At 36.3% G+C, this 25652-nt stretch overlaps 1 protein-coding gene across 2 annotated transcripts in view; it reads right to left on the bottom strand.

Moving 5' to 3' along the window:
• The window catches only part of tmem260 (transmembrane protein 260), a 45383-nt gene extending 26838 nt beyond the window's left edge, over positions 1-18545 (bottom strand). The window contains exons 1-4 of one of the 2 annotated variants that reach the window (XM_028439034.1): positions 18473-18545; positions 16995-17212; positions 7692-7723; positions 3750-3901 (exon numbers count right to left, since the gene is read on the bottom strand). In XM_028439034.1, coding sequence (XP_028294835.1) covers positions 3750-3901; positions 7692-7723; positions 16995-17103 — 293 coding nt within the window. In that variant the 5' untranslated portion in view covers positions 17104-17212; positions 18473-18545. Of the gene's footprint in view, positions 1-3749; positions 3902-7691; positions 7724-16994; positions 17373-18472 lie in introns of those variants that run through there. The other variant, XM_028439033.1, reaches the window with a different exon arrangement.
• Positions 18546-25652: the final 7107 nt, after the last annotated feature.

Here is a 25652-nt window from a genome sequence, read left to right on the forward strand (position 1 = left end):
AACCTACATGGAAAAGATGGTGATTTAAACCTCAAAGGAAGAAATATTTATTCTCTGTTTTTCCAGGTTTTTTTTGTATTTTTTTTCTCACTGGGTTTTGTTTTAAAAAAAGAGGACTTGTAAAGACCACAGGCATCTATTTACTTTAACGTTTTAACAGTCAAATTGTGTTGTACGCCAACCTTTATAAACTTGTGTGATTGTTCAAACAAAAAAACAGAAAAATAAAAATTTAAAAAAAAAAAAATCAATGAGCCACAGTTTTCAAAAGTGCATCATCTTGCCTGTTATGTCATCATGTGATCATACGGAAAAACGCTGATGTCTGAGTGTTGCTGTGTTGTTTCTTTCTGCTGTGATGGCTGTCAGCACTAACGCGTCTGCTTCTGGTTTCTCAGGATAAGCTCGGGTACAGAGAACGATTCCTCTCAGGTAGAAGAGATTCAGAGAAGCTTTAGCAGATAAACTGTAAAAAACGAGGGGAGCATAGAGTATGGAGCTGTCTGGATTATCCCGCTATGAAGGGTGCTTTCCTCCAGGGACTCGTAGCTAAGACCTTTAGCATTTTAGCAACCAAACGTTTCTCCGTGTGTGAACCTCTGAGTGCGTTTGATAGCAATTATCACTGCTCCCACCATACTCAAAGACTTGTCAGGTCACAGTGTGAAAACATAACAAGACGTGCAATTTGGCCATCAAACCAAATGATCAAGCTAAAAGAGCTCAAAGATATGTAATTGACAAATCAAAGGGAAGCTCATGTGCTACGTTTAAACTTATGCAAGAGAGAGAAGTGGCTTCCAAGGATATCAACTTACATTCTGCTGCATTACACAAGGCAATCTGGCCGACTAATTTAAATTGATACATCAAAGGCTCATCATGCTGGGGAAGTTCCAGAGGAATTTCAAGCTCTTACAATTCATCATTTGGAGGAACTTCCCTTTAAGAACATGAATTCACTTGACATGATATTTTTTTGCCATATGAAAGTAATTGCTTATAGATCAATTATCTTTTCAAGTACTTCCTTTTTAATACACAAATAATAAGGAGCAGATCAATGTCAATGATATAAAAAACAACATAATTAATGGCATCTCAAATTGTTACTTGATTTTAATCAGTGGTTCAGAAGGTTTTGTTGCCTTGTGTAACTCCTTTACATTTTGTCCATGTTTTTGTTATTGACAAAAGACTCCACTGAATAATACCTTGTGTCTAGTGAAAAAGTAACAAGAAATATAAGCCATAGTTAACTCTACCAAGGAGGTAATGTTTTCACCGGCGTTTATCCGTCTGTTATTATTGATGTTTGCTAGCAGGATATCTAAAAAAGGAAGACACAACCAAGCCAGATGATCCCTCCATGGATGTGTCATGGCATCCATGTCAATACTGTTGATGTGGTCAAAGCACCTATAACATCCATGCCAGAACCAAGTAGGATTTTTTTAATTGCCAGAACCCTCATTTAGTTCTCAATGAATCTTTCATTTTTGTCTTTACCCATAACTCCTCGCTGATACTGTGAGTAAATCAACACCCCCAAACCTTAACCCAAATTATAAAGTTAGGATTATTTGTTTTTCCTAAAATAAAAGTATTGATTATACAATGAGACTTAAGGGCATAATAGTGTGAATGTGTGCTTTGGCTGAAGTGTTTAGTAGCCATCAACCCTTTAGCTCTTAAAAACGGATTTTAGTTGAACATAATCCACGGCTAAATCTATTTCCCCAGAGATTAAAGAGCTAGGTGTAACACAGGCACTGGAAGACAAAAATTAGTCCGACCAAACGTTACATTTAGTCATTCATCTCACTGGTAGCTCATAGCTATTCAAACTACGATGGGAAAAATAAATTACACGAAATAAAATCAACCAAGAAATGCCATTTTTTCTTGTTTGTGCTGATAGCTAGCTTTGTTGTAGTGAGGTAAGATAGGGTGAGAGGACTGATGCAGTTATGGCTTAGATCCAGTCCCTGGTGAGCAGTCAATCCACAGCTCCACCCCCACAGGGCTGCCCCTGTACCCTGACCTTCTGCAGACCGCCTAACGCTTGGCACCGGTCAAGTGTAGGGTAACAACAACCAGCCCTGTGAGCCAGGGATGCACACTATGGTTTGTTTTTTTCTTACTTAAAATCTGGTTATGGTGTACAGAAGGAAGAAAGCTATATCATATTCAACCAGCTTTTTTTGTATTTTTATCTTCACCGGTGTTTATCTATTTATTTTATTGTTAGCAGAAATACATCAAAAGCACTTCATAGATTTCAACAAAAACGTTAACCAAAGATAAACCTTATCCCACAGAAAATTCCATAAAATGTTTGTGTGTATCCAGATCAATATACTGATTCTTGATCAGTTTAAAAAAAAATAAAAAATCTCTATCGATTATCATTGGCAAAAATTCAAAAAACAAACATCACACAATAGTAGCCTCACATTATACTTTCAAAACAACCAAAATAGTTTAATGTCCATCACTCCTTCTCATGTCCCACTTTAACTCTCTCTTCCCTATTCCTTTCCCTCTAATAAAGTTTTTCTTACCCTTCCTTAGAGAGGGCTGGTGAGGGTCACAATTAAGCAATAAAATTAAAGTATTTGTTTCACTACAACAATAAAACACTCAATAAAACATGCATATCTGTAGTGTTGACCTTCAAATGCACATGCAGACAAGGTAAAACCAAAAAAAATTGAAAATCTCAGTTTGTAATTGACAGAAGTCAAGAATCCACCAAAGCAATCAGCAGAAGCCTCTGAAGAAGACTGGCAGTTGACAGTCAAAACATGTCAGGAGATCAAAGTAAATTTCCTGAAAAACAGTTGTCTGAATAAATGAAACCTTAACATATTATTTAAAAAGAAGACAAAAAGAACTTGCTGAAATTACTAACCATGTATATAGGATAACTGTGTAAAAAATAAAGCAAGGACATGTTCCAACATGATTTGGGGTTAGCAGCAGAAAAAATGTGGTAGATGTCAAAGAAGTAAACTGTGCTTTATGAGTGAGCAGAGGCAGAGGTGGGTGAGGAGGCGGAGGAGCAGAGCGAGTGATCCTGTTCCTCTCAGACCCAGGAGGCAAGAAGGGGGAGATTAGAAATCGTGCCATGTCAGGATTGAGAGCATGCTGGGCAGTGGGGGGTAGAAGAACAGGGGTGTCAGGTGGGGGGAGGAGGGGGGCTGCTGGAGGACACCATAATTGTGATATACATACACATTCACGCACGCTCACAACAGGGGGCTGATGGGTAAACAGGCAGGGCAGGGTGGCGGGAGGGAGGATGGTGGCCAATCCTCCTCCTGAATACTGAACAGAGGATCAAGAACACACTGGCTGTCAGTCAGGACCCCAAAAAGACCGTTCTCTGTTCCCGCAGTATGAGAATGTAAAAAAAAAAAAAGAAGAAGAAGAAAAAAGTCAGGAGGAGAATGTTTAAAGAGCCCCACTACCCCAAGATATCTTCCTCTCATTGTTACTTCTCTTGGTGTGACAATATAAAGCTCTTCAGAAGGAAAGGAGGTACTTTCCTGAAATCCCAGTTTAAGACGTGCTCTTGTGTGACTGGCAGTATAACAACTGCTGATGTCAGTGGTAAGAAGGAAATATCCAATAAATGTCTGACAAGAAGATTATTCCTTCTCCGAGGACAATGATGAGAGAACAGAGGCACATTAACCCATGAAAACAGAGTTATATAATGTCACATATAGATTTAATGTGCTTACCTGCAAACTGTAATGCAGAGACAACCACAAGCTCCAGCACCCAGGAGGCAGCACATGAGGTTGACACTGTGGGCCTGGGAAAGCTTGGGTAGAAGATAGATGAAGAGACGAGCAAGTAGGGTGAAAAGAGGATATCCTGGAGGATGGGCCACCTGCAAACAAAACAAGAGCGGTACATATACAAATCCATTCAGGGTCACTTCAACAAATGGCCCATGAACTTTGGTCTAAAAAAAAAAAATAAAATCTGCAATTTTTACCAATTGTTCCTAAATTATTCAATTGGCACACTGTACATTTTTGTTATGATAACAATGATGGATATATATATTTTGAAGGGAAAATGTAGAACTGAACACAAGAAATATTTCAAAGTTTTCAAAAATAAATATCACTAAAGTATTTGTTTGGATTTCAAGAGACTGTCACCCAAGAACCAAAGCATATATCCGACTAATCATTAGTACTTTGAACAGTCTTTGTACTGCGCTTAAAGCTGATCAAATTACAGGGAGCGAAGGCATATGCAAAGTTGTTTACTGAAGGCCCAAACAAGTTTGAGCCCGAAATCCAGACAAACATTTTTTTCCAATTTTGAGGGGCTGACATTTCCACCAGATAGGATGTATAGCAGATAGTTTTGTATATTCCGAGAGAGTGGGTGGAGCTGTATTACTGTACCACATTTCAGTTTCCTATGTGATGTAGTTCCTGAGATATTGGAAGCTGAACATGGAAGAAAAATAAGGACACTCGAAAATCGACACATACCCCCCTCACTTAATTAGCCATATCTGAAAAAGTTTTCATCCAATCAAACTGAAAATGTACAGTGTGACTATTGAATATTAACGGAACAATTACTAAAAATTTCAGAATTTCTTGAGACCAAAGCACGTGAGATGTCCTGAAAACTTGTTAAAATGACATGGAATGATGCTGCTTTTAGTTGTTATGCTGCAGAAAAGTGGAACAAACAGTCAGCAAAGGTGAAGTCAGCATTCAATGTGAACATTTTTAAATCTAAGTTAAAGGCACTTTTTTTTCTCTACTGCGTACAAGCGGGAGATGACCGTTTTTCTGTCAATCTGTCAGTGTGTTAGCAAGATAACTTGAAAAGTTAAGAACACATTTGGATGAAATTTTCGGGAAAATTGATAAATGGGACAAGGAACAGGTGATTACATTTTGGTGATGTTCTGGTTACCATAAGAAAAATAAATAAATAAATAAAAATATATATATATATTTATTTTTTTTAGCTGAGCTTTAGCTGCTCGGCAGAGGTCTGCGCTCTCCGAGTGCTTTTCTAGTTAATCATGTTATTGTTGATTTCATGTTTTTACTGCTGATTTTAAATATTTTTAATGCTGATTTTAATTTTCTTATTGATTTTTTAGCTGTTGAATGTTTCCTGTTGCACTTTTTGATCATGTAAAGCACATTGAACTGCCTTGTGTATGAAATGTGCTATACAAATAAATGTTCCTTGCCTCTTCACAGTTTAAAAGAAACAATTTAATATGTAGTGCATGCGCTCAATTAAGTAGGATAACTGAGTGACCAAGTTCCATTTGCCCTTGGTTGCAGAATAAGGTAAAGTGTGTCCACTCCACACTGAGGATGGTCTGTACAACCTCCTGTCCTCACTTCAAACAGTACCAGCGTAGAGACTTGTAAAAATGTAGAAAACAAAGACACGCTGCGACCGCGAGTTGACACTGCTGCTATTCCACAGCCCTCCTCTCTCTCCCTCGCTCCTTTCCTCTCACTTCTTCTTTCCTCTGGCCTCTTCCCAAGGACAGCGCGGCTCCCCGGGGTCCTGCTGAAGCACGTGGTAGCTCGCCCGCCTCAGACCTACAAACCACCTCAGAGCTGCAGTCCTTTCTGCCTCTGGGATCTCAGCAATCGCAGCAATTAGCCGCTAAGTCTCCTCTGCTCAGATAACGACTCTCCGTCTTTAAACGCTCACTCATTCCCTGCACTGATAACGCTAACTATGAAGGCAGAGAAAAGAAGGGCAGCTCTGTGAATATGCATAAAGCTGAGAGGTGAGAGTGTGACTATGTGACCATTCGCCTCATACACCAAACACTTCCTTGTGTGTAGAGTTGGGTATGCAAGCCACTCAAGAACAACACTAAAGATAAAAAGATAACACTTGAGTTGAAATTTTATACATAAAGGCTGACATTAAGCTGTCATTATCACATGACTTCTGTCATTAGCATGAATAAGGTGTCATTAAGTGTTGTTCGTTACCCTAAACCTAACCCTACTAGATTCCTCCACCTTACCCAAAAAATGCCAACATAGCTCCAAAGGTAGGACTGGCTGATACGGACCAAAAGTAATATCTCAATATTTTCTCTCAAAATGGCGATATACGATATAAATCTTGGTAATTGTGATTCAAATAAAATCTTACCAGAAAGACAATCCTGGGTTAACTTAACGAATTCCAAATGCCACACAGACACATTTATTAACAAACGGCTGCCCTATATATATATATATATATATATATATATATATATATATATATATATATACATACTATAATTGAATACATATATATATTTATTACTTTTTAAATTATTTAATTATTGTTACTATACTTTTTACTATTGTTATTATACCTGTCTTTTATGCTTTTTTTTGTTCTTCATTTTAAATTTGTTTTTCTTTGTGGCATCCAGTGTGGACAGCAAAGCAGGATATTCATTGTACAGGGAAACATGTACTGTACAATGAAATTAAATTCCCTGTACACTTTGAATCTTGATATGTGCCACTTCTGGCTTCTTCTCTGATAAAGGACAGCACCTGTGAGTGAGTTCTGTAGTGTGGCTTGTTTAGGGGAGGATCAGGGTTAGGACGCACTCAGTAATCCATCTAACTGTGCTTTTCATGCTGTTCTGAGAGGTAGTGAAAGCAGCGACTCCTAAAACAAGTATTTTAATACAAAATAAGCTGTAAAAATATATACAGCTCAGAAATATGGAAAAATTGTAAAGAAGGAGACTGTTTGACTGTACTCTATTAATAATATTAATTACTTGTATGATGTGGTTTGTACTGTGTGATTGTATAAATCAAAACTAGTTAAAAAAAAAAAATATATATATATATATATATATAGATGCATCTTGATATACAGTAAATGATCTATATCACCAAAATAAAAAACTTCAATCACGATATTTTGCCCAGCCCTAGTGTGGAGTCTAGTATGCAAGCCACTCGAGAACGACACTAATAAAAAAACACAATCAGGATGCAGGAAGTAAAAAACATAAAAGTGACTGAGCTGAGACGTTCCAGCAGTTTGACAGGTAACTTTACCAGTGTAAATAAAGAAACATAAGGAGGGATTCTGCACCTAACAGAGTGGCACAGACAGGGAGGCAGAGCTCTGGGATCAGGAAGGGTGGGGGGCACAGCCTGGAGCACAGGGATGGCCTGCGAGGCCCTGGGGAGGCCTGAAAGCCAGACAGGCAGGCCACACGGACAGCAGAGCTAACGGCAGGATTACTGGCATAGTGACACCGACACAGCCTCCCTAAAAGGATCACAGCGGCGTAATAAACTTTATTAAATAATAAAACTTATTATAACTGTTAACCCGATTTAGTTCATTCTTTGCAGCTTACACACACACAAAAAAGAGGGGTGGATATAATAAGCCTTATACCGTACATAAGGCAAAGCCTACAAAAGCCATCGCCTTACCATTGACTTTAATTGGATTTGAAAAACGGGGTTGCAAATTACGGCATTCTCTACTTGCAACTTAGTAAAATAAGTGTATAGGAGAAAAAAGGGGGGAAACCTGTGGACTGGAAGTATATTAATCTGATTTCTACCCATGCTTAATTAAACTTCCTTAATGCTTATAAGAGTTAATGAGTGAATTGATTAAACAATACAGCTAATACTTACCCCCAGCTCACAAGCAGTGGTGATCAGCTCTCCTGTGGAAGAGAATAGGGGGAGGAAATTAATGTAAACCCAATAATTATTATTAGGAGACAAGTCTGCTCCAGAAGTTTTCCCAAATCAAATACTTGCACTGGGGTTTTGCATTAATTTGCCAGGATCAAAACCTGCAAATCTTCCCAGTGTGACATTTCCTAAGCGGCACGCTCATTCTCTTCATCTCTCGCTTCTCCCCTGATGCCTCTCTCCTCTCCTCTTCCCCTCACACACAGACGCGCATGCACGCACACACAAACTCACAAATTAAGACTCGCTCTCCCCGATGCTCTGTCACACAAAGACGCACATATGCTGATGAGAGAGAATAATACTTCCAGTCCCATCCTCCCCATGCATCAGGATGCTCTCACTCCCCGCTCCCTCCCCTTTCTTCTCCTGCTGCTCTGTGTGCCTCCCTCATGCTCCTGCACAGCCACTGTCTCAGTGTCTTGTTTAGTCCGTTAGACACAAACAGAAAGGCTTCGCTGCATGGTGACAGTCACAGAATGAGGTAAGCTGAAAAAAAAAATAAAAAGAGCACACTGCACAATTTTTTGACAGGCTGTGTGTGAGGCACAGCAGCACTAAGTGAAAACAAAAAACCAAAAAAAAACTAACTCTCAAGCTATTTCAGGAAGCTTTAATGTATCTGGATACAAACCTATTTGTACCAGAGTGCTTGAAATTATACTGATTTCTCAGCCAATGTTTGCATCTCCCACTCGTGAAAATTGAATTTGCTTCAGATTAAATGACATTGATAAATGTTTTTAAGCACAGGACAGCGCCCTCTGCTGGTACTGTATGAGTATTCATTTCTCCCATCAAATACAGTGCACGTAGTAAAACACTGGGGTTCTCTACTGCATCAATATTGACAAAAAATTAATCATTTAATCCAGTGTTTCTCAAATGGGGGTATGCGTTGGCACTACAGGGGGTACTTGAGAGAGAGGAAAATTAACAAATGAAAGCATAAAAAATATGTTTCTTTATAATGTATATTTTCATTTAGAAATGAATAATCACACTGAATATTACCAGCAACTCACAAAACGACAACAAAAAACAAACTGAATTTAAAAAAGAACAGGAACAACAACAAAATGACACCAAAAACACACACTAATAGAGAAAAATACTTAGTATTACCAGCAACACACAAGACAACAAAGACACACTAAATGTGAGAAAAATACACAAGATTACTACAAATTACACAAAATGACAGAGAAATACACAAAACGGCATAAGAAATAACCAAACGACAACAAAAAACACACAAAATAAGAGAAAAACATATTGAATAATAAAAAGAACAGACTAACAACAACAAAATACACAAAAAATGACGAAAACACAAAATGATAATAGAAATGATCTTGATTAGAATATTAATTGAAAATAAAAGGGTCAGATTTGGTCCCACATCAGGTGGGAGTGACCAGAAATTCAGGAGACACTAAATACTGTTAATATTTCACTTATTCACAAAATGAGATTCTTTAAACTGTCTGTTATCACTCATTCATTCCATCATTATGCTCTACAGCTGTTTTTTCACAGAGTTCTGGGTAAAATGTAGTAGTCGCATTCAAAAGTAAGATAAAGGGGGTACTTGACTTGAGACAAAAAAAGTTACAGAACCACTGATTTAATATACAATACGAAAGACATAAAACACATTAAAAAATACAAAAGGAAAAAACTAAAGTATTTCTTTATAATAGAAAAAAAAACGAGAATAGGAAGATCACAGGCTTGAATGCAGCGTTAAGTGTTTTAAAAATAGAGTGGCTCCGTTTGAAATGACACTGGCTGCCTTTCATATGTGCAATCCTTGCAGATGCAGTCAATTATGGAGCCTAAATACATGCCACACGAGGAGCCCCGACTCTTATCAGTCTAATGGAGCATGAAGTCAGAACTCCTCCACCTGCACAGCTGAAATGCTTCCACAGCTCCATTTCACCTGGCACGAGCCGCCAGCAAACTGCCATCATTTTACATCACATTTTCTCATCCCTCATCGCTTCCACTCATTTCACTCACTTCCACTCCACCGTTTTTTTTTTTTTACACCGCTTGAGAAATCCTGACAGAAACTCCGACTGCTGCTGCTGCTGCTGCTTAAGCCAAAGACATCCACCACAGTGGCACAGAGATCCAGCTCTGCAGACCCAACACTAAAAAAGGAAAAAATATTGACTCAACGGGATAGCAGCAGGAGTGCCAACACTCTTTGTGATTGTCGAGCACGGGCACCCACACCAGTCCTCCCATAATCCCCGTCATTTCCACACTCCACATTCCTAGACAACAGCAACCCGTGGGGCTGCAGTCAAACCTCTCCAGGGCACATCACACCTAAAGAGATTAGGACGCAGTAACGGAGACCTGGAGAATTCCGAAAGGGTGTTCAGCTGGCACTATCAGAGCGGGCATCCTGCACCGTCCCTAAACACTGTGGAGAAGAGGCTGGACATTTTTATTTTCTTTCCAAAGGCCCTGTTCGCTAGAAAGCAGCACAGACAGCAGCCCTACTCAGCGCTCATCTCTGGACCAGCTTTTCTTTCGCTTTCATTCAGCAAAATTACATTTTCCCTCAGCAGACGTGCATGCCAGAGCAGTGCTAACTTAACAGGCACAGCCTTCATGCCATCAAGTCCACATTAACAAGTTTGTAGCCTTGATATCACTTCTAAACACTGTTTGTGATTCTTCAAGGGCCTTACATCAATGTTGGAAACATACCGGTCCCTGAAATAGAAAGATTCATGCTGCAATAAAGCCACTGGGGGAACAAGCATATATTATTAACCCGATGCATGTATAACTATTAGGCCTGTGTGCATTGCCATGTATCTGACAATGTTACAATAAGATACAGTATATCCCGATACACAAAATGACATAAATTTTTTCACCTTTGCAAGTACAAAATGGTATGAAATGCAATTTATTTCATTTATTTTAACTTGCAAAAGCAAGCAAATGGTAACTAACTGTTAGCGATGTCCCGATACAACTTTTTCACTTCCGATACGATACCGATGTTGCAGTCTTGGGTGTTGGCCAATACCAATATTGATGCGATATTAGCACGAATCGTACATACTTTTATTACTTATTTTGTAGTGTGGAATGTTAGAGAAGGCTTGATGAAGCGATGATACTCAAACAGAGAACAATAGTCAACAATTCAAGTTCACTTCCGTTATTTCTTACTGTCAGTGTATGGTAAGAACAACTGAGGGCGGGGACAAAAACCATAAAAACTTATCGGAGCGCTTATATCGGAGTGGTATGTTTATCAAACTGTCAAATTACTTTCATCAAAAAAAGTTTAACTTTTGCTTCGACAACAGATTTTGTTAAGTTCTTAAATTCTTTACAAAAAAAAGAAAAATAACCACATACATCTATACAAGTTAAAGTGCCCAGTATGTTATATGAAAATAAAGTGCTATCACCTTCCAATCTAAAATGTATAGAGCAGTGAGTTAGTTTAACAAGGTCTGATGTTGTTCACTGACACCTAGTGACAGGGCGTTTACGTGCTACATGTTAGAGCAATTAAATGGTTTTGATTATAGAATGATTGTGCAGTGAAATATTGCGATATATCACAAAATCAATTTTTTCTTACATCCTTATTAACTATATCTAAATATGTCTGACTAAAGTAACAATGATCAATAACATGTTTTTTCAAAATTTAGATACAATACAGTTGAAAAACGATGATTTTGTTGCACCATACATTAATCCCTATATGTAAAAAGAGAATTTGAGACAAAATTTCAGGTGAGATGAATGGGTCAGTGTGTGTTTTGGTCATTGGATTTTTCCCTTCAGAAAAGGATATATGCTCTGACTTGTTTTTGTCTTCTAACATTTATTTATTTTTGTTTGTTTTTCAAAAACACTCTTTCAATATATATTTATATATATATAGAAATTAATCATTTTAATATTATTAATAAATAAATGGAAAACCCAATGACCAAAAACATACTGACATGAATGCTATACAATGTAATAAAAAAAATTGAAAAAATCCAAAAGCTACATTTAAAGCACATTTATTCATATTTATGACAACTATCACAGTCATATGAGTTAGTGTAAACAAGCTCATTAAGATTAAAATCGTTATGGATCAAATTGACAAATACATGTTTGAAATCAGTCAGAATTACTGTAACCATTTTGCTGTCCACTCAGCTGCAAACAACACAAATTCCCTTTATCTTCTATAATCATTTACTCATTTATTGTGGGCAACAGTGGCGCACGCACGCACGCACGCACGCACACTTAGAAAATATAATTAACCAAACATTAATTTTAACTCTCGGTGGGATGGATCTCACACATACCTAATCTCAACATCATGATTGCTAGGATTACAATGTGAAGTTTGAGGCATCATGTATCCGAAGAAGACTTTTTTTTGGCTTGTATGTACTAGTGTATATTTATTTACAGTATAATTTCAAACATATTTCACATATGTAATTACTTATAATATAATGTATTTTTTTTTTGTTTGTGCTTATTATTATTTACCCTGACTATAATTGATATGTGATTACAGAATCTCTCCTGTTCCTGGTCACACTGCCCTAAGCAGGCCAGATACCATCGTACACTGATAACATCTGCCAAGGTCTCTTCTCAGAGACTCTGTCATTGTTATGCTTAGCGCTATCAGCAGCATACAAAACCCTGAGAGCACAGAACAACTACAGATTCATTGGGACACACGTCACACATGGAAACCTCTGAATCCCAGACTGGTCTGCCTCAGGAACCCTTTGACCAAATAAACCCTGTGTCCCCATCTGACCAGTAACTCTACAACCTGACTCCGTCTCATTCCATTCAAAACCATCACAACAGTTGGGGGCTCGTCTCGAGATCTAAATACATCAGATAATGAGGTAAGTGCAGAAGTTTCCGTCTTAACATTTCAGATGGAAATCTGTGCCTTGCATGTTAAATGATTGACTAGATAAAGAACTCATTAAATTTTAATTTGTGGTGGTGAAATAGTGGGAAAATTAGAATTTATTTTTTCTCCCCAAAACAAAAGAGACGTGAAGCAGTCAAGTATGAGGGGTCTACATTTCTGATATGATTTGTCTTGTTGCTGGAACACATCGTCTGTATTTTTACTATAAATTAGGGCTGAACGATTTTGGAAAATAATCTAATTGCAATTTTTTTCCACAATATTGCGATTTAATATGCGATTATTTTTTCAAGGGCCTGGACATGCAATAAATCAATCTGTTTCATAATAAACAATTTCAGATTTATTTAAACTTTAAATCAATATAAAATGTAAATTTTAAAGAACAGATTACAACAATATGTGGCTTTACCTCTTCAGCATATCTAATTTAGTACACGTTACATGAAACATGTGGACTGCACTTCTTAAACACTCTCTGAACTTAACAGGACAATACAAGAAAAAATAAATAAATAAAAAACAAAAAATAACACTAAAATTAAAAATTGCATCCTTTGCGATTAGAAAATTGGGTTTTATGATATCGCGATAATATCACAAATGCAATTATTCATTCAGCCTTACTAAAAATCTAGATGTAATTCAGGATTTTGATTCAAAATCCACACAAAACGAGTGATGCCAACATTAGGCAGTGATTGCAGCATATGGGAGAGGAGCCTGTGTGGTACTGGTAGAAGACGGGTGCACAGGAGTGCCCACCTGGACAAAAAACTGTAGCAGGAGTAGACTCGAGTGGGATAGGGTCTCAGTCAGAGCCATTTGAACTGAGTTGGGAGTTAAATGAATGTAACAGATGTAGCCCCAATGTGGTATTGGGTCTCAGACGAGTCTGAGGTACTGTTACAGGGTGTATCTCCAGCTGGGTTAGTGTGTGAGGCTGAGGTACTGATTACAGAGTGAGATGTCCAGTTTTTGGGAGGGGTTTCCACTGCCTACCACCTTTGGTCCGTATATAACACGCAAAGGGTTGTGTTTCCTGCTGTGTGAGAGGAAGAACTATTACAGGCTGAGTTATTGAGATAACCATAGCACCAGCACGAAGGCTGGTGACTGTGTAACAACTGGGAAAGAGAAGCATTCTCAGTGTGGTACTGACAGTCTCAGTTAATCTGAGGTACTGTTTTTCAGGGTGTTTTCTCGCTGTATTGGGTTGTAGCTGGTCACTCAGTCTGCTCTGTTCTGGGGACTTGTAGGAACCAGTTCTGAACTGTGTAACGAAGTGCTACAGCCTTCTTACACAAAATATTCTCCCATATTACCTGAATCACACTAGATGGTGGACTAATAAAGATAAATACATACTGTAAATTATTAAAGAAAAGGGTTTATTGATCACTGTGGTGTCTGTGTTGTGTTGTTGTTATCTTTGTTCCTGTGATGACCATTGTCTGTTTGTTTTTGTCATGTTAAGAGAAAATAAGGAAAATAATTGAAATTAAGGCAGATGGAAAAATAATTAATTAGTAGTGATGATGATGTCAGCATAAAAATAGATTAATAGATTAATTAGAAAAAGATTGAACAAGACCCTGTTAACTGTGAAACGAGCGTTTACTCTGGAAAATAAATCTTATAACTAATGTGGAGAAGCTACCATTAGTTAGAGTTTACTTTGGTCATGACAAAACAAATAACATAAGATAAAAATGAAGAAAATAATATAGGTATTACACTACTATAAATGCAAAAAGACAAGATAGAGGAGCATGGTGGCTAAGTGGTTAGCACGTCTGCCTCACAGTAAGGGCGATGTGGGTTCATGCCTTCGGGTGCAGTTTGCATGTTCTCCCTGTGCTTGTGTGGGTTTTCTCCAGGTACTCCGGTTTCCTCCCACAATCCAAAAACACGACTGTTGTTAAGTTGATTGGAGTCTCTAATTTGTCCGTAGTGAAAACAATAATGATCCCATTTTTGTTCATGTCTGAAAAAGTTTCAGGGGAGGGGTAATTATATAAGTTAAAAGTTAATTTTGTTTCTAAAACAGTTCGATTTTAAGCAAGGAAATAATTTTATAAAAGAGGATTAGGTTTAAAATGTTGTGACATTTAATTTAAACAATGGACATTTCATAATATTAGATGAAATTTTACTGAAATTAAAGTCCTATATGAGACAGATGACTATCTGAATTAGAGTTGAACGATTAATTGTATTTGCGATATTATCGCGATATCATAAAAAGCAATTTTCTAATTGCAAAGGCTGCAACTTTTTATTTATTTTTTTCTGGTCCTGTCTTGTATTGTCCTGTTAAATTCAGAGTGTTTAAAAAGTGCAGTCCACATGTTTACATGTTTCATGAAACGTGAAGTTAGTCAGATATTTTGAAGAGGTAAAGCCACAGATTTGTTGTTTTAAATTTTATATTTCATATTTATTTAAAGTTTAAATAAATCTGAAATTGTTTATTATACAACAGATTTATTTATTGCTTGTGTTCATTGAAAAATACATGACAAGAGGCCCTTCAAAGAATAATTGCATATTAAACTGCAATCGCAATACTGAGGAAAAAAAAAAATCGCAATTAGATTATTTTCTAAAATCGTTCAGCCCTATTCTGAATACAGCCAAAGATGACGTCATCTCCTTAGTGATGATTAAATCTAACATAATACTGAAAAAAACAATTTCTCTGTTCACCAAGGTTTGCGTTCCAGAGAACTGAGACTATTTTGATCAAACACACTGAACACTGGTAACTCATGAGAAGGAGAACACCATCAAAAGTAAGAATAATCATCTAAAGTGAACTATTGGGATCTGAATAACAACATTTACTATTAGTATTAGAAAGAAAAACACCCGATACATTGATTTTTGCTGTTTAATACACACGCACACGCACGTGCAAGGACACATGCAGCATTAGGTCTGAGGCCAGGTTTAGGTTTGTTATCAGGAACAAAACCAAAAACTCTCACAGAGGTGAAAAAAAAAAGTGTTTCTCTAGTAATCCAATAGTGATTAAAATACAGTTCCACAAGTAATATTCATTTCTTACAAGTTGGAAGCCTAAGATAATGAATGTAACACACACAACTAGATTAAAGATTAAACAAAAAAAACAAGAATTATGATTTTAAATAATGAAGAAAAACAGTGATGAAATCACTGTCTATGAGGAGATAAATTAGGGAAAAATGTGTGTTTACCTTGTTTCATTTTCTGTGTTTGGGTTGATGTTGTGTGAATGTGATGGAATTTTTGGGTCCAGATTAGGGGTGTCCCGATCCAATATTGATATCGGTCCGATATCAGCCGGAAAACGAATATCGAATTTTATCGGACTGCGTCTAAAATCTCCAATATATTGTATTTATTCAATTGTAGAATACTGTAGATATTATGTTGAAGGTTAAAATGTATGTAACCAATTGGTTAATAATAAATGGGTCAGTTTTTCTCATACCTACTGTTGCTGACTATTGTTCTCTGTTTGAGTAACATCACCTGATCAAGCCTTTTCTAACATTCCACACTACAAAATAAGTAATAAAAGTATGCACGATTAACACTGATAACATATCGATATTGTTATCGACCAATACTCAAACTATGGAGTTAGACCATAATATTTCATGAGGGTAAAGATATTCAGACCTGGCATTGTCAAAATTTGAATTGGAGGCCAGATATCCACGTACACTGATAACATCTGCCAAGGTCTCTTCTCAGAGACTCTGTCATTGTTATGCTTAGCGCAATCGGCAGCATAAAAAACCCTGAGAGCACAGAACAACTACAGATTCATTGGGACACACGTCACACATGGAAACCTCTGAATCCCAGATTGGTCTGCCTCAGGAACCCTTTGACCAAATAAACCCTGTGTCCCCATCTAACCAGTAACTCTACAACTTGACTCTATCTCATTCCATTCAAAACCGCCACAATAATAATAAAAAATAATAATAACAGTAACAACAATAATAATAATAATAATAATAATAATAATAATAATAATAATAAATTGTATTTAAAAGCGCATTTCAGGGCACTTTACAATAAAAAAGAATAATAAAAAAATACATGCAATACATTATAAAAAATAAAACAAAATAAAAAAAATAAAAAACAATGTAGAAGAAATTATTAAATGAGATGAATCTTTCCTTTAATTTAATTCATTTCAGTGATGACTACATCCACACAGCCCCACGTCCTCGTTGCCCAGCAACCACACACATCCTGGCTAATGAGAGTTAGCTGCTAACACCAACCTGAGTCTCCACCGGGGACTGTCCTCTGCACACAGGACACATACAGAGCGGACACACCGGCCACCGTGGTGCCCGTCAATATCCAACTCATCCTGTGGTCCGCAGACATCGTCTCCTTGTAAGAAACACACTATTTTCATCCGGATTGTGTCTTTAGTGGCTAGCAAACGTTAGCGCCCATGCTGCATCGCCCACGTCGGAGGAAAGTGTAAATGTCACTGTGAGAAACAAGTGACGTGCGAAACGATTATTGACAAAACTGGAAGATAAAACATATTCATTAAAGATATCTTCAAATATGAGGTACGTTTCTGCAGAGTGCAGACACGAGAGTTGGACAGATTCTGTAACCGGAAGTAGCATTGAAATGCTAAGGCTTTGCTGTGATAAAGTCTCGCGATATTTAAGAGAGCGACTTCACGCTGATCTTCTCGCGTTTTTGTTTTGTTTTGTTTTCGTTTTTTCCCTCACTAATACTAATACTAATAATTAACACTAATCGGACATTTAATTAATTATTAATACTTCTGCGACAAGTAACAAGCATAAGAAGGGCTTTTTTAAATTTTAAAAAATAAGTGTAAAAAAAAAAAAAAACATCTACTTTTTAACTTAAAACATATAGACAGCAAAATGATTCTGGATGCAAAAATGCATTTATAATTTATTTTCAATGCTTCTTTTCAAGACCAGGTAGATTCTTACATTTATTTTTATCCAACAAGTTGGCATTTCCAAACATTGGGTTACAGGAAGCTGAAAAGTTTTGATTTTGTGACAAAAGTTTTAAATCGTGGACAAAAATACCTACAAAAACCGATAAATACTATACTAACAATAATTTGACCCTTATTTTTGAACAACTCCTAAAAAAAATAAAAAGTTTGGTGTTGTATTGTGACGTTTGTCCCAAAAGTACATTTATATATCCATCGTTTATCTTTTATCCTTTATATTCATGATTATTATTATCATTAATATTAGTATTTAAACTGTACATGGCAAATACCGTATTATGATTCTGAAATTCAACCCAAATTTGTCCCACGGGCCCTATGTTTGACACCATAGGGTTACAAATTACATTAGATGTTTAACAATCCAGCTGCACCAAAATTACATAACCTTCCCAATATAGGCTGAGTGTGGTATTCTTAGAAGTATTGCATGCACCACTGATGCAAAATGACTGCTCCAGTCGTGCTCATATACCTGAAACCAGATAAATGTCTCACAAGTGTTCCTATTTCCCAGGTTGAAGGGTGACTGTAATAAAGAAATTGGCCTATTGAACTGATAATAATCCCAGCCCACTGCAAATGAGTCTGATCCCTCAGTAAATTGAGCCTTTGGTGAGGTGAAGTGGTGTCAGCACCTAACCAACTCTCTAATCCGCCCTCCACCCTCACTGTCTAATCAGTCCTGAACACACATAGAACGCTCACACCCGTCTGACACACACAAACCAAATTACTCACCCATTCCTCACTCTGGGGCTCAGCCACATCTTCAGTGTGATGTCACTGCTAATCCACGCTTTGGTTATCCGCCGGCCTACAGTGCTGGCAGAGGGATGTGGGGAAGAGAAGGGCTTGGATTGTGGGGTGGGGGGGTAATCAAGCACGTCATAAAGTCTTAAAGTCTCCTCTAAGACCACTGCTTCCATTACTCCATAGCCCAATAGGAAATGGAAAAAAAGAAAAACAGTTTCTGGCATATGCACAAATGCAGTGTGGAGTGTTAATATGGACACATATTGGAGCTGTGATGGAAAAGATAAAACACTGCTGTGAGGCCTGTGGATTCCATCGGAATCATTAGAGAGTGTGATGGGTTATAGGGCATCCACAAACTGCATGGCCTTTTTTATAACCAGAGGAATTATCCACATGGTCGAGGTCGTCATTCCGTATGGCACTAAGCTATAACCAAATATTAGTCGAATGGGTGAGTCGCAGTGTCACGTTTATTATTTTGTGTGTGTGTGTGTGTGTGTGCGTGTGTGTGTGTGTGTGTGTGTGTGTGTGTGTGTGTGTGTGTGTGTGTGTGTGTGTGAGATTAGAGATGTTCCAGATTTGAACCATGATAAAGAAAGAAACGGCAAAAACGGGCTCTTTTTTATTTATTTTTTTAAACACGAAAATCAATAATTGTCAGCGGCATAAAAAGTAGGGATGTCCCGATACAACTTTTTCACTTCCGATACGATACCAATATTACACCCTCTGTTGTTGGACGATACCGATATCGATCCGATACTATTACAGCACGAATCACACGTATTTTTATGACTTATTTTGTAGTGTAGAATGTTAGAAAAGGCTTTATCATGTGATGTTACTCAAACAGAGAACAATAGTCAGCAACAGTAGGTATGAGAAAAACTGACCCATTTATTATTAACCAATTGGTTACATACATTTTAACCTTCAACATAATATCTACAGTATTCTACAATTGAATAAATATAATATGTATTGGAGATTTTATATGCAGTCCAAGATAAAATCCGATATTCGTTTTCTGGCTGACATCAGACCGATATTCGATACGTATCAGGATACCTCTAGTTAAAGAGTATTAATATATCCTCCTCAAGTAGAAGTACTGTTACTTGACATTATTATGACATGACACCAGTCATCAGCATGAATAAGGTGTGATGAAGGCTGTCATTAAGTGTCGTACGTTACCCTTATCCCTAACCCTTAACCCTATGTTATCCTAACCTTAACCCTAACCCTACCGAACCCCACTAAATCCCTCCACCTAACCTAAAAAATGCCAACATAGCTCCAAAGGTGCCATAATTTAGCAAACGACACTTAATGACAGCCTTTATGACACCTTTTATTCATGCTAATGACAGATAATGACAGCGTAATGTCAGCCTTATGAGTAAAACTTCAAGTAAAGTGTCACCAAATACTCAAGTACAAGTAAAACGTAGTTCAAGTTACTACTATTACTTTCAGTTTTTTCTCCCCACTGTAGCTAATGTTCATGTGGATTATTGGGTTTTTTCTTTAGAATTGTACATTTGATAGCACTTCAAGATGACTATTGTTGTAATTTGTGCTATATAAATAAAGTTTAATTGAATTGAATTGAATTGAATTCACCCCCCCTTTATTTATTTTTGGTAATACATTTAACCACAGTTCCCTTGCATACAGTAAACATCTCATGAATAAACATAAAAAGGAAGAGACACACAACTGGAACTTCTTTTATTTTACACAAAGGCATCTGTATAAAAAAAAATGATTGTCAAAATGTATAATTCTTTTTTTTTTTTTTTTTTAAACAAAATAACACCTATAACAAATGTTTTATCATCATAAGCTACATCGTGCTTGTAGAATCTTCTGGTGATGCTCTGAGAAAATAACCAGTATTCAATGCTTTTTAAGTTACGTTTAATCTGATTGGTCAGCTATGATGTGATGCATTTGATTTAATTTTTGTACAGTTTCACAATGTCCTTTGATCATTTAAAAAATAATAATAATAATAATAATAATAATTTACTCAGAAATGGTTGGGTGTAGAAATGTTACAAATTACTTCTTTTAAAACGCACAGTTTAAATGAGTGATTTAGAAATATACTCAAAAAAAAAGTACAAGTACCCATAAAAGCATTATAATCTGATACTTTCACCTTTGATAATTCTCTCACTTTGTTGTTGCAGAATTTTAATTCAGTGCCTCATCCCATAAACACAAACAGATCATGATGTATTAGACAAAGCCCCTCAGTTTAATTCCATCTATTTGATTTTGTATTTTCCCCTCACTACCGCATATCTGTTATATAATCTCACTTTAAGCATCCTTGAAATGAGGTGTAATCCAGTTAAGCCTTTTTTTAAAAAATCTGTTTCACAGCCTTTTTAAACCGATTCATTGGTCTATAAACATCCTCTCCACTAAACAGCTGCACACTGACTTTGGTTGATTAAAAACTGCACTGACCACCAAGGTGTAAACCTTCCTCGCTCACTTATAAACTATTAGTCGCTAAGAACAAACTAAATAATTCACAGGTACACAGAGCTGGATATGAAGATGTTTTTGGCGTACACACACAGAATCAGTGTTTTAAACAACAGGATTATTGCTCTAAATGTAAATGAAATTAAAGTTAACAGTGCTTTATTGTCATTGTACAAAGAATTATACAGTGAAACTACAAGTCAGCGTGTGCAAATGCAACACATGCATGTTTTATAAGTGGAGTACACAAAGGAACAGCATCCAAGCATGGGGAGAACATGCAAACTCCACACAAACCGTAATAAGGTCAAAGTACAAGCCTATAAACCTTGTTTTAGGGGTTGTACATATTTTAGGGTTACTTGTTTACACACCAAATTTTTAATATTATCATTTAAATCAAGTTTGATTTACTGAAAACTATTTAAGTTGATAATCTGATAATCCAGAGTAATTATTTAGTCCAATTTTGTTCTTCATTTACTTAAATCATTCTCTGTCAGATTTGGGTGGGCTTCCAAATTATTTATAATATGCATTGATTCTTAAAATTTAGACCCACAATTAACAAAGTTCACAGTAACAATATTAAATATACACATAATATTCTTTTGGCAGGTAAAAGAAAGCAGGTTTTTCAGGTTTTACATCTAAATGCACAGCTGGTGATTTAAAATGAATAAAATAAGAAGGGTGAATGTTTTGATCTGTATTTTTTTTTTTATAAAGATTGCCAAAATAAAATTAAAATTCAATTGAAACAAAAATTTAAATTCAATTGTTGTAACTGTCTCTGATAATTTCAGTTTTGTGTTTGTTTTTCCCATGAATCTCAATGAGACTGCCTGATAAAATAAAGATTTAATATATATATATTTATACATGTATATGATTTTTTTGTTTTAATGTTTAATTGTGCAGTAATATTCCTACAGTTATAATGATTTGATGGTAACCACATGTGATTAGCCTCTATTATATGCCTCAAAAACTGTGGAAAAAAAATACACTCTGACTAAAATAAAAAAACATGACAAATGTTTCTTTGTTTTAAAACCCTAGTGGTAAAAAAAAAAAAAAAAAAATCAGATTAATTTTCTTTAAAATTGTAAATATATCAAGGTCTTGTAGCAGTGAGTGAGTCTTCAGAGGGATTAATTCTTCTCTGTGATCCTGTTCTCATTACAAGAAGCGAGGGGGACTCAAACACACATAATAACAGGGCTGACTGCTGTTCCTTTGTAACATGTGGCTACCTAAATGATCCTAAATAAGATAGATGACAAGGATAAAGCCAATCATAATCTGTGTTTTGCACAATGGAACATAATGGCGTGAAGAGAGAAAAGCTGAGTCCATGGCCTGGAGCAGCACACCTCTAGTCCACAGCAATTAAAATGAGAGGATTCAATTTGGTCAAACACCAGGAACCTCAGATAAATCTAGTATCTCATTTTCCAGCGAAGGACAATAGTCGTCTGTGCTATCATGTTTGTTATGGTGTTTTTAAAGGAAACAGCTGGCTACAGACAGTAAAAAAAAACAAAAATACAACCCCCTTCCTGCACAATCGTGCTAATCCCAATCATTTCAGGGTGAGACCCGGGGGTGAGGGACCAGGAGTTGGTGAGACTGTGGATGAAAAGATGGTCTCAGACTGAAAACACATGCAGACGTCACTGCATGGCTTCCATGTGGGAGCGATCCACTTCCTCTGACTGATAAAAGATTTAATTAACACAAGACTCTGCAATTACTTCATAATTAAAGTCATTTGTCCTCTTCATTGGATGAGTAGGCAACACAGCACACATCTCAGTCAGAGGAAATCCTGCCTCGCTCTCCCAAACCTGCACAAGTCCTGATAAATATACCAGCTATACTCTTTGACCCTGTGTTTATTTGACTTTTATTTGACAACTCATTTGTTATTCATTGAGAAAGTAATAAGCTGAGTAGGCTGAGTACAAAGTATCATCAAGAGCCACATGAAATAGTAAATAGGCCTGATATAATCATAATCCTCTTCAAACTACACTGCGTACAGCTTTGAGTTGTGTCTCGTTACACAGCCGCCAGCAAGTGGGAAAAACAGTGTAAGAAAAGTGTGACTTCTATTTGACTAGTGCAGGAAGTTAGATCAGAGTCCATGTGAGGTGGTCAACCTGATACTGGGAGAGTGAAAAACAAACTAAACAGGAAGTATACACATGAACTGTTAGCATGGTAAACAAACCTGAGTACAGATACTTCTCTTTACTTAGAATATTTGACTAAAACACTTCACTTTAAATGACTGCATGTAGTGACCATCACTGTATAATGATGAATCATAGTATTAATTTAATATACTCTATGTCAGGGTTTCTCAACCTTGGGGTCAGGACAGATGCCTTCAATAAACTAAGAATATTTTTGAACAATTCAAGCCCATTTTTTTGGATTATTTTCACCCTTTTTCTGCAACTACACCAAACTTGCCATATTTTAACCTATTTTTCATTACTTTTTCTTGCAATATTTTTGCTCCTTTTAATGCATTTTTGCTACAGTTCTCCCATTTCCGCCACTTCTCCATCAATTTTCATTGCCTTTTCTACAATTCTTTGCACTTTCGGCACTTATAAACCCATTCCATCGCCTTTCCAACCTAATGTTTCATATGTTGACCCATTTATGTCTCTTTTTTGCCAATTTAACCACAATTCATTTTAAGATTCCAAATTTTCATACGACCAGGAAAAGTTTTAAATTTCTGTTTGGGGAGTAAGATATGGAACAGTTTGGATGGGGAACTATTGAGCTAGAATTGTCTATGCATGAAGCAATTAATATATATATATATATATATATAAATTATTTTCAAAAGATATAGCAAGGATAATCCTTTGCAGTACATTTCTATTTTGTTTACCCTATATATTTATGGTGCTGTGTTTGCTTTTAGTAAAATTGTAGTTTAGTATACTGTATGTTGACTGTGAATTTGTGTTTTTGAATTTTTTTTAAAGACTTTGTAAGGTGAAATGAAGAGTTTATGTTAAATATTACAATGGAAAGCTAGTTAATTAAATAAGGGATGAATATAGGGGGTGGGATTAAATAAGTATGTACTTCTTCCCACTCTTTTTTTGGAAAATGTAAACTGAATTGTGTTGAGAATCTTTTTTGTTTTCTTATGATATTCTGTTTACATGTTTGAAATGAATACTAATCTAATCTAATCAGGTCAAACTTTGTGTCTGATGGTTAAAAATATAAAGACAATCAGTTGCTAAGCTATTTTTGAAAGAACCATTAATATTACTGATTAGCCACACAATATTACTTCTTATATAACATGGGAAGTTGTGCCAATAAACATGGCATTTTCTAAAACGTGTCAAACTCAAGGCCTGGGGGCCAAATCCGGCCCTTTACAGCATATACAGTATTTCAGCCCACAGGAAACAGTAAAAATGACAGAGAAAACATTAAATATTGTGTAAATTACCAAATAATCCAATGGTAGAAATCTCAAATTCACCAATTTAATGAAACTCGACAATATTTTAAATTGTTTGCATTTTTCCTTTGTTTATGAACACATTCATTTTTAAATGCAAATTGTGGAAAAAAAAACTCAAATTCTCACAAAAAAATCAATAAAATTCCTCTAAATTACACAAAAATTGGTAAAATCAAGAATGTCTGAAGTGAATTGAACTGATATTGATAACTAAGGTACAATGATGCTTTTTTTCCCCCTGCCTAAAATCTGCGGCCCACTTGAGGTCAAACTGGTCGATATTTGGCCCCTGAACTAATGAGTTTCACACCCCTGCTGTAAACGGAGGATGTTAATATTGTAATAATACAGATTCTTTCAGAACATCACAAATGTAAATATTTCTACATATTAAAACAAGCTTACAGACACATTAGGTCTGCAGAAGTTTTCTTTATTTCCTTTACCGTAACCTGCGGTTTTATCTCCAAAGGGAAATATTTTGTCCTGCTGAAATAAGGGTCCATCATATTTAGTTGTGTGGCGGTTAAAATACTGTAGTTGCTTTTACAGGAGGTTAATTAGGATCAGAAAGGTGATAAATTGCTTAAGTTTATTAAGAAGCAGCATCACTGCTGCACATGAACCAGTGGATGAGAAGGGTTTTCACTCTCCTCTATTTGCATAACCCTGCCCAGCTTAAGGCAGGCTATAGCCACCAACTGATCTAAAAAAAAAAAAATTATACATATAAAAAAAAAAATTAGCATGCTGTCACCTTCACTGTCTTTTCTGTCATTCAGAAAAACAGGCATGTGCAGACATATGAACCCATTTTCCATCGACTGCGGAAATGTTAATTAGGAATCACACCATCCCGCTGCTCCCCTACGCCTAACTGACATGTTATATATTTAAATCCCTTTCATGTTCTCTTATTAGGAAGTCACGTGCAAATGATGGGAAGATGCCATCATCTCACAATATTTCTGCATGCAAATAAAATAAGACATTAGTGCATAAAACTGGGCACATTTTGCAGCATTTCATATATACATCATGGCAGGAGTTAAATGGGGGGAAATAAAAGAACATTATAATTAATTTGACTTCATACGTATATACAGAAATAAGGACCAGACAGAAATAATGAAAACTTCACGTCTAATTGAA

The sequence above is a fragment of the Gouania willdenowi genome, chromosome 22, assembly GCF_900634775.1.
Source record: "Gouania willdenowi chromosome 22, fGouWil2.1, whole genome shotgun sequence".
Taxonomy (NCBI): Eukaryota; Metazoa; Chordata; class Actinopteri; order Blenniiformes; family Gobiesocidae; genus Gouania; species Gouania willdenowi.